This window comes from Salvelinus alpinus, chromosome 11 (assembly GCF_045679555.1).
Source record: "Salvelinus alpinus chromosome 11, SLU_Salpinus.1, whole genome shotgun sequence".
NCBI classification, from domain to species: domain Eukaryota; kingdom Metazoa; phylum Chordata; class Actinopteri; order Salmoniformes; family Salmonidae; genus Salvelinus; species Salvelinus alpinus.
In genome coordinates this window covers 57,197,708-57,211,880 of record NC_092096.1, presented here as the reverse complement: position 1 = coordinate 57,211,880, position 14,173 = coordinate 57,197,708, and the positions used below count along the sequence as shown (strand labels likewise).

The window sequence follows — 14,173 nt, the reverse complement described above, 5'->3', positions numbered from 1 at the left end:
TCCCAGTTAGAAATAGTAGGCCATGCATCAAATAACTCTTTTAATCAGAAAAACGAACCCTCAAATGCAATATTGCATTTTGTAAGTTGTCTGCAGGTGGCTTGTTGTGAATGCACTCAAATATCAAGTCATTATCAGGTTATGTAAACTGCATTCTAATACTCAACGTAGAAGGATTTGTCTTAATGTACAGTATATGAAAGTGATGCTATGAAAAGGATTCTTTCACGTTATCAAGCTCACTAACAAATCACTGCCTATTACTGTATTTAAAAAGAGCATATGAAACATTGTTTTTCATGAGGCCTACCTGTGCGCCTTCCTTTAAGCACCTCTGTTACATCACCTCTCCTGTCCTTGATCCATACCACATACAGACATTTGCGGATCTTTTCAGTGTCCATGTGAAAGATAGTTATTGCGAGGCTGGAACATTTGTTAACTTAAAAAAAAATAATTGTTTAACACCCACGTGAAATGAAGGCCTGCAAAGTTTACAGATTTAAGTCTAATAGCATGATATGAAAGTAGACACAGAGTGTGCGATATGAAGGTATAGTCAGTGGACATTCTGAACCTTGTTTGAGGTCAGTAGGTCACATGACCAAGGAGGCATTGAAATTCTAAATTTGGAAAAATTAATGTAAAATCATGTGAGATGAAAATGGACAAACTAAATGATGTGCAATATAGAAGGGTAGTCAGTGGACATTCTGGACCTTGTTTGAGTCAAGTAGGTCACATGACCAAGGAGCTATTGAAATTTGAATGTAAAAAAAGTTTGTACTTTTTTTACGCTCCCTAACTAATTCAACTAGGAATACAAAATGCTGCTCACATTTCCACATGTTTATTAGCTTTGGAAAGCGAATTAATGTCCAAATCGTGAAAATAGACCGGTGCAATTTTTAAAATATAATGACACTTATTTGGAGCCTGTGGCTCAAGTGGTTTGAAAGCTATTGACATTTGAAAGCGCGAATATCCGTTGAATATCCAACTTGAAACCTTCTTTACCTTGGTGTCAAAAATACAATAGTCGACTGCAGTTCCTGCACTTTTATGGCAGTTTCAAAACTGCAATCTTTTTTTGTAAGGGCATTAAGGATTCCATCTTTAAAAGTCAGTTAAGAACTTGCCTTCTGCCTGTAAGAAGCCGGGTTGCTGGAAGGGTTAGCTAGTGTTGGTGTGGCAACCAGCTGTTTTTCCGAAAACAAGATAATGAATTGAGACTAATCTGCCTGAATCCTGCTTTTGCAAGAATCAACACGTCTGGTTGCATGCATACCCACACCCACCCACCCCAACACACACACACACACACACTGCCCTGCCCTATTCTCAGCAGTATGTATATTCATCACTTTTCAGGTAGACAAGATTACCAGCAGTACTCCGGATCGTTTTATAACCCCTGTGATCGAGACATCAATCACTATCCTTTGACCAATCAGATCAGAGGCAGTTGCATTGTTCTCTCAGTTTGGGAGACCACTGCTTGACAATTCTGAGATCCTTACCTTTGGAATCCCGTACAGGACAACATGATTCTGAAACATTTGAAATGTATCTTGGTTCTACAATACTTTATTAATTTCGTCGCAACAGAGATTGCAGCTGAGAAAGGTAATGCAATTGTGTGAACTTTACATTACCTTTAAGTCATACTGTATGTGGCACAAGTTGTTTAATCATTTTCAGTAGGAAAGCCTTTTAAATGAAAGTACATCTGCATCCATTGTAACATGTTCATTTTACACGGACTACGAGTATTAGCCTATTCTTTTTGATGTAGCCTAACTATAAAGCATATGGGTTATTCTTGTTGTGTGGCCTTGTTACTTTGCCCCGGTGAGTCATATTGCTCAGAAATTGTAACTAGGACCTACACCAAACAGATTTGTGGATCAGGCATAGCAAAGATGATATATATATATATATATATATAGCATATATAGCAGTTGGTCATCACATTACCATACAAAGTAGTTTACACTGCTCGTCTCTTGTCACCTCTTCAGCTCTCCCTGAGCCGCTCAACCTGTCATTGACGTGGGAGTCTGAATTCCGTATAAAGCTGTCGTGGAACGCACCAAAGAATTTAGATGCATCATGCAAGGTGAACTACATGATCACTACAACGATCGGAGAGGTGAGTCGACTGTTCCACTCAGGCCCAAGAAAGGGACATTTCTTTTAATACAAATATTAATTTGGAATTTATTTTAATACTGACTGGCTTGTACGCATAGACTGAATGGGAACACATATTCATGCATATAATATTAAACAATCCATGCAAAATATGAATCACAATTCAATTTATATCAAAAGCCAAGTAAAATATTAATTCACCATTTTCAAAACTTTTCTTATAGCTACTTTATAAATTATAACATCTTAAAGTATGAGAAACATCTGATATGAAGTGATGTTAACCTGTAGGCCATTTTAATATACACCATATTAATTTAAGATATAACACTGAATTTGAAATTACAGATAACATTTTTCTTTGCAGAGGAGACCCAAAGTAGGGACAACTTTCAAGTTGTATAAAGAGTATAGACTCTCTACGGAAGATGCAGTGAATTACACAGTGCAAACAAACCCCAAACACTGTACAGGCAGAACCATAAGCAAACCTGTCAGCAAATCCATCACTAAACCCACAGGTAGGTAACAATCACTGGGGCAAATCCTAACTTTGAGTTTTCACTTAGTCTCCCTCTGAAATCATTACATGACCAAGTGAAAAGTTGGCTTAAGTGGAAGGAGTTTTTCCTTTCTGAATTGGGACAGTGAACCCCTCTGAACTATATCCAATGTGTCTACTGTAACATGAACAATGTGGTGCGATTCAATATTGTTTTACATGTTTGAAATTCCCTTGCATTTAATTATAGTTTACGGTAGGTACTGTACGCCCAATAAAATATTGAACAAAGGGTTGAGCAAACAGCCACACGGCTTAAGGCTATGCTGGATGGAAAACCTTAATAGGTCAACATTTAAATCTCTCTCTCTCTCTCTCTCTCTCTCTCTCTCTCTCTCTCTCTCTCTCTCTCTCTCTCTCTCAACAGAGTTGGTGAAGAATTTCCGGTGTTCCCTCTACTCCTCTAAGGCCATGAACTGCAGCTGGCTCCCAGCCAATCAGGCCTCAGACCTCCAGCTCTACTATGGGTGAGAACTATTCTACTTCCTGTCAAAATCCCCTAATCCATCCCTACCCAATTCAACGGATAACAACTGAACTGGTAAAATAACTCCTGGAACACTGTGAATATCTGTGTCAGTTGAGCTGTGTCGGTTTAGCTGAGCAGTGACAGATTGTCATCCCTCTCATCCCTTATGTTTCAGGTACCTTGGTCCCTCCCACATAGCAGCATGCAGTGAATACCAGTACAGAGATGGTCAGAGGACAGGATGTCACCTGAGAGGATCCTTCCTTCAATATGACGTCTACTTCAAGGTCAATGGGACTCTCGATGGCTTATCTGTACGGAATAACTTCCTGGTGCTTCCTAGAAATCATGGTAAGAATAACTCCATACCACATTTTTTAACAGTTAAAAACAAATGTTTACGATATCCTCATGGTATGATCTGAAAAACATTCAAACACATTTACCTCAGGAAGTGAAGTCAGTAAAAATTTCTTTAATATAAAAAAGCTATATCTTTATATAAGTAGACCAACCAGTGAGTAATTATATGATACGACTATTCTCTCAAGTATGCAATACTGTTTATTACTAATAGTCTCATTTATCTAATGTTATACTATATGTCTGATTCTCTTCAGTCAAGCCCCCGGCCCCTAAGGTGAAGATCACAGAGGAAGGTAGGAATCTCATCCTGAGCTGGGACCCTCCGGACATAGGCGCTGGCCACTGCTGGAATTACATCTTAAAATACAACAAGTGTCAAGAGTCTCTGGTAAGCCCTGGATGTGTGGATATTTTTATTTATTCATGTCACCCTTTATTTATCCATGAAAACAATCTACACACAATAACCCATAATGACAAAGAGAAAAAAGATTTAGACATTTTTTGCAAATTTACAAAAAATAAAAACAGATACCTTATTTACATAAGTATTCAGCCCCTTTGCAATGAGACTCAAAATTGAGATAAGGTGCATCCTGTTTCCATTGATCATCCTTGAGATGTTTCTATATCCTGATTGGACTCCAACTGTCGTAAATTCAATTAATTGGACATGATTTGGAAATGCACACACCTGTCTATATAAGGTCCCACAGTTAAGAGCAAAAACAAAGCCATAAGGTCGAAGGAATTTGTGCGTAGAGCTCCGAGACAGGATTGTGTCGAGGCACAGCTCTGGGGAAGAGTACCAAAACATGTCTGCAGCATTGAAGGTCCGCAAGAACACAGTGGCGTCCCTCATTCTTAAATGGAAGATGTTTGGAACCACCAAGACTCTTCCTAGAGCTGGCCACCCAGCCAAACTGAGCAATCGGGGGAGAAGGGCCTTGGTCAGGGAGGTGATCAAGAACCTGATGGTCACTCTGACAGAGCTCAAGAGTTCCTCTCTGGAGATGGGAGAACCATCTTTGCAGCACTCCACCAATCAGGCCTTTATGGTAGAGTGGCCAGACGGAAGCCACTCCTCAGTAAAAGGCACATGACAGCCTGCTTGGAGTTTACCAAAAGGCACCCAAAGACTCTCAGATCATGAGAAACAAGATTCTATGGTCTGATGAAACCAAGATTGAACTCTTTGGTCTGAATGCCAAGCGTCACATCTGGAGGAAACCTGGCACCATCCCTACGGTGAAGCATGGTGGTGGCAGCATCATGCTGTGGGGATGTTTTTCTGCGGCAGGGACTGGGAGACTAGTTAGGATCGAGGCAAAGATGAAAGGAGCAAGTACTGAGAGAACCTTGATGAAAACCTGCTCCAGAGCGCCCAGGACCTCAGACTGGGGCGAAGGTTCACCTTCCAACAGGACAACAACCCTAAGCACACAGCCAACACAACGCAGGAGTGTACCAGTGACTCGCTCAATACGGAAGTGGTCGGCTGACGGGGAAGCTTCGCTACAGGACTGTTTTGCTAGCACAGACCGGATGTTACGGATTCATCAAATGGCATTGAGGAGTATACCACCTCAGTCATTGGCTTCATCAATAAGTGAATTGACGACATCGTCCCCACAGTGACCGTACGTACATATCCCAACCAGAAGCCATGGATTACAGGCAACATGCGCATCAAGCTAAAGCCTAGAGCTAACACTTTCAAGGAGCAGGACACTATTCCGGACGTTTATCAGAAATCCCGCTATTCCTTCACACGAACCATCAAACAAGCAAAGCGTCAATACAGGATTAAGATTGAATCCTACTACACTGGCTCTGACGCTCATCGGATATGGCAGGCTTGAAAACTATTACGGACTACAAAGGGAAACCCAGTTGTGAGCTGCCCAGTGACATGAACATACCAGACAAGCTAAATGCCTTTTCTGCTTGCTTCGAGGCAAGTAACACTGAAGCATGCATGAGAGCACCAGCTGTTCCCTGATCGAGTCTGTAATACCTACATGTTTCAAGCAGACCATCATAGTACCTGTGTCCAAGGAAGCGAAGGTAACCTGCCTAAATGATTACCGCCTCGTAGCACTCACGTCGGTAGCCATGAAGTGCTTTGAAAGGCTGATCATGGTTCACATCAACAGCATCCTCCCAGATACCCTAGACCCACTCCAATTCGCATACCACCCCAACAGATCCGCAGATGACGCAATCTCAATCACACTCCACACTGCCCTTTCCCACCTGTACAAAAGGAACACTTATGTGAGTGCTGTTCGTTGACTACAGCTCAGCGTTTAACACCATAGTGCCCACGAAGCTCATCGCTAAGCTAAGGACCCTGGGACTAAACACCTCCCTCTGCAACTGGATCCTGGACTTCCTGACGGGACGCCCCCAGGTGGTAAGGGTAGGCAACAACATGTCTGCTACGCTGATCCTCAACACTGGGGCTCCTCAGGGGTGTGTGCTTAGTCCCCTCCTGTACTCCCTGTTCACCCACGACTGTGTGGCCAAACACGACTCCAACACCATCATTAAGTTTGCTGACGACACAACAGTGGTAGGCCTGATCACCAACAACGATGAGACAGTCTATAGGGAGGTCAGAGACCTTGTAGTGTGGTGCCAGGACAACAACCTCTCCCTTAATGTGAGCAAGACAAAGGAGTTGATCGTGGACTACAGGAAAAGGCAGACCGAACAGGCCCCTATTAACATCGACGGGGCTGTAGTGGAGTGGGTCAAGAGTTTCAAGTTCCTTGGTGTCCACATCACGAACAAACTATCATGGTCCAAACACACCAAGACCAAGTGAAGAGGGCACGACAACACCTTTTTCCCCTCAGGAGACTGAAAAGATTTGGCATGGGTCCCCAGATCCTCAAAAAGTTCTACAGCTGCACCAATCGAGAGCATCCTGACCGGTTGCATCACCACCTGGTATGGTAACTGCTCGGCATCTGACCGTAAGGCGCTAAAGAGGGTAGTGCGTGCGGCCCAGTACATCACTGGGGCCAAGCTTCCTGCCATCCAGGACCTATATACCAGGCGGTGTCATAGGAAAGCCCCAAAAAATGTCTATTCCAGTCACCAAAGTCATAGACTGTTTTCTCTGCTACTGCACGGCAAGCAATACCGGAGCATCAGGTCTAGGACCAAAAGGCTTCTTAACAGCTTCTAGCCCCAAGCCATGAGACTGCTGAACAATTAATCAAATGGCCACCGGATTATTTACATTGACAACCCCCCATTTGTTTTTTACACTGCAGCTGATCGCTGTTTATTATCTATAAACTTCACCCATACCTACATGTACAAATGACCTCGACTAACCTGTACCACCGCACATTGACTCGTTATTTTATTGTATTACTTTTTATTATCTTTTACTTTAGATTATTTGGTAAATATTTTCTCAACTCTTTCTTGAACTGAACTGTTGGTTAAGGGCTTGTAAGTAAGCATTTCACGGTTGTATTCAGTGACTGATTTTGATTTGACACGAGTACTGAGTAGTCTGAATACTTATGTGAATGTAATATTGAAGTTTTTTTAATATGAACTAGCAAACATTTCTAAAAACCAATTTTTTCTTTGTCATTATGGGGTATTGTGTGTAGATTGATGAGGGGGGGAAAAAACAATTGAATACATTTTAGAATAAGGCTGTAACGTAACAAAATGTGGAAAAAGTCAAGGGGTCTGAATAGTTTCCAAAGGCACTGTACGTCACTCAGTCGTGCCATTGTTATACAGGCTAGTCTCACGGAGATAAAATCTATTTTGCAACAGGGAACTTTTCAGAACCTGTGTTTGTAAAAAGACTTAATGATCCATAAACAAATACACGGATAAAGAGGCATAAGTTTAGCTGGCTGCAGACAGAATATGTGTCAGATGAGGGGTTGGGCGTTCTGCTATTGTTAACATGAGACAGGCCACGTATGTGATTACACCAATCAAAATAGAGCTTTAGTCACTGGACAGTATTTACATTGTTTTTACAGACCTACTGAATGTGTTAGAATAAAGGGCTTTGGACATCTGCTGTGTGTTTGTGTGTGTGTGCGTGCATGGGTGTGTCAGTCAAATAGTACACTATTTGAGTTCCACTCGTGGTTCTGTGTACGTTTCTTCCAGGGTAAGGAAATGCAATTGGAACATGTACCAGTGAAGGTTTCATATGACCAGAGATGCCAGTACAGAGTCAAGCTTAAAGCAGTCTATACGAGATGGTGTGGGGAGGGAGGCAGCGACTGGAGCGAAGAGGAAATCTATGGTACTTTCTCCTCTTTCTTTCTCTACATTCTCTCCCTCTTTCAGAACACAGACAGTGATGTCCTGTAATTGTGTTACCATACCACCATGTTCCCGTTATCAAAAAAAAATAGAAGACAAATAGAATAAAACATATTTAATATACCAGTAGTCTATAGTCTGTATAATAGTATATGTCGTTTTAATAGAGTCCCTGCCCATCTTCTACAAATGTCTGGAACGCTACCTCTTCAAAGAGTATCTTAAATAATCCCACAGCGCCCCCCAAAAATATATTTTTTTAATACTAACTCACTTGCCTTTTGTGAACTCGCACTTGACTTTTTTCCCTCTGCTAGCACCGACTGCTAATAGCTACTTTATTGAGAAACAATGTACTTACTATGACAGATATGTGGTTGTCCCACCTACTGTAGCTATCGTAAGATGAATGCACTAACTGTAAGTCACTCTGGATAAGAGTGACTGCTATATGATTCAAATGTAAATGTGTTTAGATTGATTGAGTGGAAAAGAGATATAGGAAATGTGATTTCACTCATTTTGGTGGTGCATTTTGGGCTTATCTTTTTGGTTCTTTTTCAGGCACAGAAATACGTTTTTCCCCAAGATTCCCCCAAGGACCCTAACTGCACTGCTTAAGAGTGTCCGGAGTGGGAGCTCCGCAATCGATCATAGATCAGCACTCCAACTCTGAAAGCACTCGTGACTGCAACTTTTCCTCTCTCTATACCTCTCTCTTTCCTTTCTTCTGTACTGCTCAACCGGCTCTGGATTTCTGTGCTTCTCCACCCTAGCTTTTGATGCAGCCTTCTTTCTTTTCTTATCTGCCAAGACGTTTATCTGCCAAGATAACAAGAAGTTTAGATGAATCAGATTGTTCTAGATTATTGCACATCCCCTAAAGGAGCATTACACTCAAAAATGTCAAGTTTGGCACATGTTTGCACACCTCAAAAGTAGACTTAAAGGGATAGATCACCCAAATTACAAAAGTACATTGGATTCCTTACCCTGTAAGCAGTCAATGGACAAGGCAAGACACCAATCCATGCTTTGGTTTATAGCACAAAACCACTGCAAGTGGATATCCCCGATTTATAAGTATTTTCACATTCCATGTCCAAATCATCCCAGTGCCAAAAATGGATTGTCTAGCTCAATAAAGTTAGTTTAAGATGATTTGGACATGAAATGTGAATTATGCTAATATCACAGATATTCAGTTAAATTGGTTTTGTGCTATCAATGTTAAAAAGATGGAGACAGTGACCAGGTAAACAAAACCCAAGCATGGATTGCTGTCATCTCTAGTTCATAGACTGCTTACAGGGTAAGGAAGCAAGCAGCATACTACCCTGTACCCCACTGCTGGCTTGCCTCTGAAGCTAAGCAGGGTTGGTCCTGGTCGGTCTCTGGAGACCAGATGCTGTTGGAAGTGGTGTCGGAGGGCCAGTAGGATGCACTCTTTCCTCTTGTCTAAAAAAATATATATATCCCAATGCCCCGGGGCAGTGATTGGGGACATTGCCTTGTGCTGTCTTTCAGATGGGATGTTAAACGGGTGTCCTGACTCTCTGTGGTCACTAAAGATCCCATGGCACTTATCGTAAGAGAAGGGGTGTTAACCCTGGTGTTCTGACTAAATACCCAATCTGGCAACCTAATCATCCCCAGCTTCCAATTGGCTCATTCATTCCCCCTCCTCTCCCCTGTAATTATTCCCCAGGTCATTGCTATAAATGAGAATGACTTCTCAGTCAATTGAACTGGTAAAATAAGGGTTAAATAAAATGTAACACCAATTACATATTGGTTTATTTAACTATCCATTTAAATCCACATCCCAGGCCATTTATTGTGTAGATACACCTATATGCAAAAACCCCAAAATGAATGAAAAAGATAAGCACCAGATAAGACCTGGAAATGATATGTTGATCTTTTCCTGTTGGTGTTGAGGCATAAAGCTGGCATGGGGTTTGTATTCATCTTGTGAAAAGGAGAAAACATTTTTGTTTATAATTATAAGAATGTCTGGGTTTATGTGTGTGTGTCTCAGTCCGCATTGGTCCTTGAGGGGTTGTCTTATCTCTTTTTAAAACTGATTTTGATTGCCTAAGTTACCTGAGGTGGAAGATAAGTCCATGTAGTCATTGCTCTATACAGTGCTGTGCGTCTCCCAGCCTCTGTTCTGGACTTGGGGACTGTGACGAGACCCCCTAGTCATATGTATTGTGGGGTAGGTATAGGTTTTAAGCTATGTGTTAACTGGCCAAACAGGCAATTTGGTACTTTCAGCACATCAATACATCTTACAAAGACCATCAGGGATGCAGCCAATCTCTCCTTCATTATGAACCAGGAGATGCTGACTTGCATGTTATTGACTGACATTTGAGGGCCAGACGTGCTGCTCTGTTCTGGGCCAGCTGCAGCTTTTCTAGGCCCTTTTTTGTCGCACCTGACCGTACAACTGGGCAATAGTCAAGATGTGACAAAAGCAGAGCTTGCAGGACTTGTTTGGTTGCATGTGATGTTAAAAAAGCAGAGCATCTCTTTATCACAGACAGACCTCTCCCATCTTTACAACAATAGAATCAATATGCTTTGACCATGGCAGACTACAATCTAATAGAACACCAATAAGTTTAGTCTTCAGTGGAAAAGATAAACACCACAAGTCTGGAAATTATTTTTCATGAATTTTGAATTGTTCGCATTGTTATAGCTGAGCCGGATTTACAAAACATATGGTCTAGGATGGGGACATCTGTTGACAGAACCCCACTTTAGAGTTCTAAAAACATCAGATAAACTTTGGATTTTTAATTGTAATGTGCCTTTAAAAATTATAAACATGGTTACTTTTTTTTAGCAGTGGTGGGACGCGAAAGGGTCATGCAGGGGTTGTGGTTGTTCAAATTTTTTTTCTTCAGGTTTTTGCTCTAAAAATCACACTTTTCTAATAAAATAACAACAAAATTGGATGTGCTAACAATGCTTAAACCCCATCAGGAGACCATTTTTTTAGGTCTTTTAGGTCTTAAATTAAATGCATGTAAAGTCCTGCAAAATTGACCTGGATGTGTTACGGTAATGAGATTGAGTAAACACAAAAATAATATTGGAGCCCAAAACAAGTTAATTAAAGAGCCAAAAACCAAGCATATATAGCTGAATTCATCACAGACATGGTTTCAGTTGGTTTCATGAGAATCACCCACATAAGTAATAAATAATCAACCAGTACAGATATTAATTGCCATAGTCAACTCAATCATCTTTTTCCTGCCAAGGTAGGATTTACCCTCCATCCTCCTTCTCTTCCAAACCTCTCCTTTCCAGTTTGGAGGGTATTTTCCTGGAGGGGGATGATGCTGAGAGATTCAATGGAGTGGGATGATGCTGAGAGATTCAATGGAGTGGGATGATGCTGCACTGGACTGACTGGTTAATCTAACTAACATTACCTAACTACATGGTTGACACTGCAGCTAGCTAATTTAGCGAGTTTATCTAGTAGAAATCTAATGTGAAAGCTATTTAACTATTGCAACATACATCTGATGAATCTGTTCACTCTTTATGCCAATGACAAGGTGGCTAGTTAGCCAAGAAGCAGAGATAATATGGGGAGCTATAAACAGGAGATTAAACATTATCTGTCAGATTCTGGATTAGCCTAAAATAGCTGGTTAGCTACCTAGCCATTTGATTTGCACCCGCCCTCAAAACACAATTTCAACAGCAGAATTATATCTGAGACTTACTTCTGATTGCGTCTCGTTTAGAACCCACAAACAAAAACATCATCAAGAGTGAAGATATGCGTTTGACGGACATTTTCACCAGCCAATGGAGCCAATGAAAAACTATTTTGAACACATTTTATTGGTCCAGGGGTCGTGAAACGTTCATACAGATGTAAAGGGGAACCAATAGTATTGATTCATGTATTGCATTTTTTTTTGTTACAAGAGCTGTGTTTTAATACTCATAGTTAAAAAAAATTCTAATCAATACAGGAAGTACATGTGGAAACACAAGTATATATAAATAATATACAAAGGACAATTGGGCTAGGGGGTACAATATCACATTACACAAGGACCTTAAGGGACATACATACACTTATAATTCTAACAGCTTTTTTGTTAGTAGAGTATTTAATTGTCTTAAAATATAGTTCAATTTATTTTTGTAAGGTAAGAATATGTGGTGTTTGTTTGTAAATTTACATTTGTGAATATGACATTTGGCCAAAAGAATAATGAAATTAATTACATAAAATTCTTTCAGCTTATTTCTATAGTATGTTAAGAATCCAAGCAGTACATCTCTCCACAATAGTGTAAAATCTTCATAAATGTGTTCAATTATAAACCTACTGATGTCTTGCCACAGTTTTCTTACATGAATACAATGTCAAAAAAGATGCAACACTGTTTCTGGGTGGTCATTACAAAAGGTACAATTTGAGTTTATGTTTTCCTTAAACTTCTTCACAAAGTGGTTGGCAGGATAATATTTATGAACAATTTTAAAGGAAAATTCCTTAATTGTGTTAATAAGTAGGTATGTGTGTGGCAACATCCAAACTTTTTCCCAACAGATATTATCAATCAAACCATTCCAATAAGGCATTACATAAGGTATAGATACAACATCCTGCTGAAACAAGGTTCGTATCGCTCTGTTGTTGAATGGACCAAAAGACAAACAAATCTTTCCTACTGATGAGTCAACAGGGTTATTGGAAGGTAGGCTCTGAGGGTCAGGTCTTGACACGCCCCTGAATAACAAAGCAACACCTGAGGGAATGGCATGTAAAACAATTGCAAAATCTTTAGGTGTTACAGGGACCTTGTAAAGTGATAAGAATTCCTTATAACTAAGTAAAAAACCCTCTGCATTTACAAGTTGGCTCACCAATAGGATATTATTTCAGAACCAATATTCTAAAAACAAAGAAGTGTTTTTATACAATATATCCCGATTAGTCCATATACACTGCTCAAAAAAATAAAGGGAACACTAAAATAACACATCCTAGATCTGAATGAATGAAATATTCATTCAAAGTGGAAAACCACACTACAGGCTGATCCAACTTTGATGTAATGTCCTTAAAACAAGTCAAAATGAGACTCAGTAGTGTGTGTGGCCTCCACGTGCCTGTATGACCTCCCTACAACGCCTGGGCATGCTCCTGATGAGGTGGCGGATGGTCTCCTGAGGGATCTCCTCCCAGACCTGGACTAAAGCATCCGCCAACTCCTGGACAGTCTGTGGTGCAACGTGGCGTTGCTGGATGGAGCGAGACATGATGTCCCAGATGTGCTCAATTGGATTCAGGTCTGGGGAACGGGCGGGCCAGTCCATAGCATCAATGCCTTCCTCTTGCAGGAACTGCTGACACACTCCAGCCACATAAGGTCTAGCATTGTCTTGCATTAGGAGGAACCCAGGGCCAACCGCACCAGCATATGGTCTCACAAGGGGTCTGATGATCTCATCTCGGTACCTAATGGCAGTCAGGCTACCTTTGGCGAGCACATGGAGGGCTGTGCGGCCCCCCAAAGAAATGCCACCCCACACCATGACTGACCCACCGCCAAACCGGTCATGCTGGAGGATGTTGCAGGCAGCAGAACGTTCTCCACGGCGTCTCCAGACTCTGTCACGTCTGTCACATGTGCTCAGTGTGAACCTGCTTTCATCTGTGAAGAGCACAGGGCGCCAGTGGCGAATTTGCCAATCTTGGTATTCTCTGGCAAATGCCAAACGTCCTGCACAGTGTTGGGCTGTAAGCACAACCCCCCCCCCCCCCCCCCTGTGGACGTCGGGCCCTCATACCACCCTCATGGAGTCTGTTTCTGACCGTTTGAGCAGACACATGCACATTTGTGGCCTGCTGGAGGTCATTTTGCAGGGCTCTGGCAGTGCTCCTCCTGCTCTTCCTTGCACAAAGGCGGAGGTAGCGGTCCTGCTGCTGGGTTGTTGCCCTCCTACGGCCTCCTCCACGTCTCCTGATGTACTGGCCTGTTTCCTGGTAGTGCCTCCATGCTCTGGACACTACGCTGACAGACACAGCAAACCTTCTTGCCACAGCTCGCATTGATGTGCCATCCTGGATGAGCTGCACTACCTGAGCCACTTGTGTGGGTTGTAGACTCCGTCTCATGCTACCACTAGAGTGAAAGCACCACCAGCATTCAAAAGTGACCAAAACATCAGCCAGGAAGCATAGGAACTGAGAAGTGGTCTGTGGTCACCACCTGCAGAACCACTCCTTTATTGGGGGTGTCTTGCTAATTGCCTATAAT

At 41.7% G+C, this 14,173-nt stretch overlaps 1 protein-coding gene across 1 annotated transcript; it reads left to right on the top strand.

The window, feature by feature from the left end:
- Positions 1 to 1,318: 1,318 nt before the first annotated feature.
- On the top strand, positions 1,319 to 12,287 carry LOC139534540 (uncharacterized). Its single transcript, XM_071333744.1, has 8 exons — positions 1,319 to 1,626; positions 2,022 to 2,152; positions 2,522 to 2,675; positions 3,084 to 3,183; positions 3,361 to 3,536; positions 3,806 to 3,939; positions 7,707 to 7,845; positions 8,430 to 12,287. Exons 1-8 carry the CDS (start codon positions 1,545 to 1,547, stop codon positions 8,471 to 8,473), a joined length of 960 nt encoding a protein of 319 aa, XP_071189845.1. The 5' UTR covers positions 1,319 to 1,544; the 3' UTR covers positions 8,474 to 12,287.
- Positions 12,288 to 14,173: the final 1,886 nt, after the last annotated feature.

What these genes read in the sequence shown, in the direction of transcription:
- LOC139534540 (XM_071333744.1), top strand. Translation starts at nt 1,545, where the DNA reads ATGATTCTGAAACATTTGAAATGTATCTTGGTTCTACAATACTTTATT. An exon ending in ATCCATCACTAAACCCACAG is followed by an intron (nt 2,676 to 3,083) that starts GTAGGTAACAAT and finishes CTCTCTCAACAG; the next exon opens with AGTTGGTGAAGAATTTCCGG. An exon ending in GAGCGAAGAGGAAATCTATG is followed by an intron (nt 7,846 to 8,429) that starts GTACTTTCTCCT and finishes GTTCTTTTTCAG; the next exon opens with GCACAGAAATACGTTTTTCC.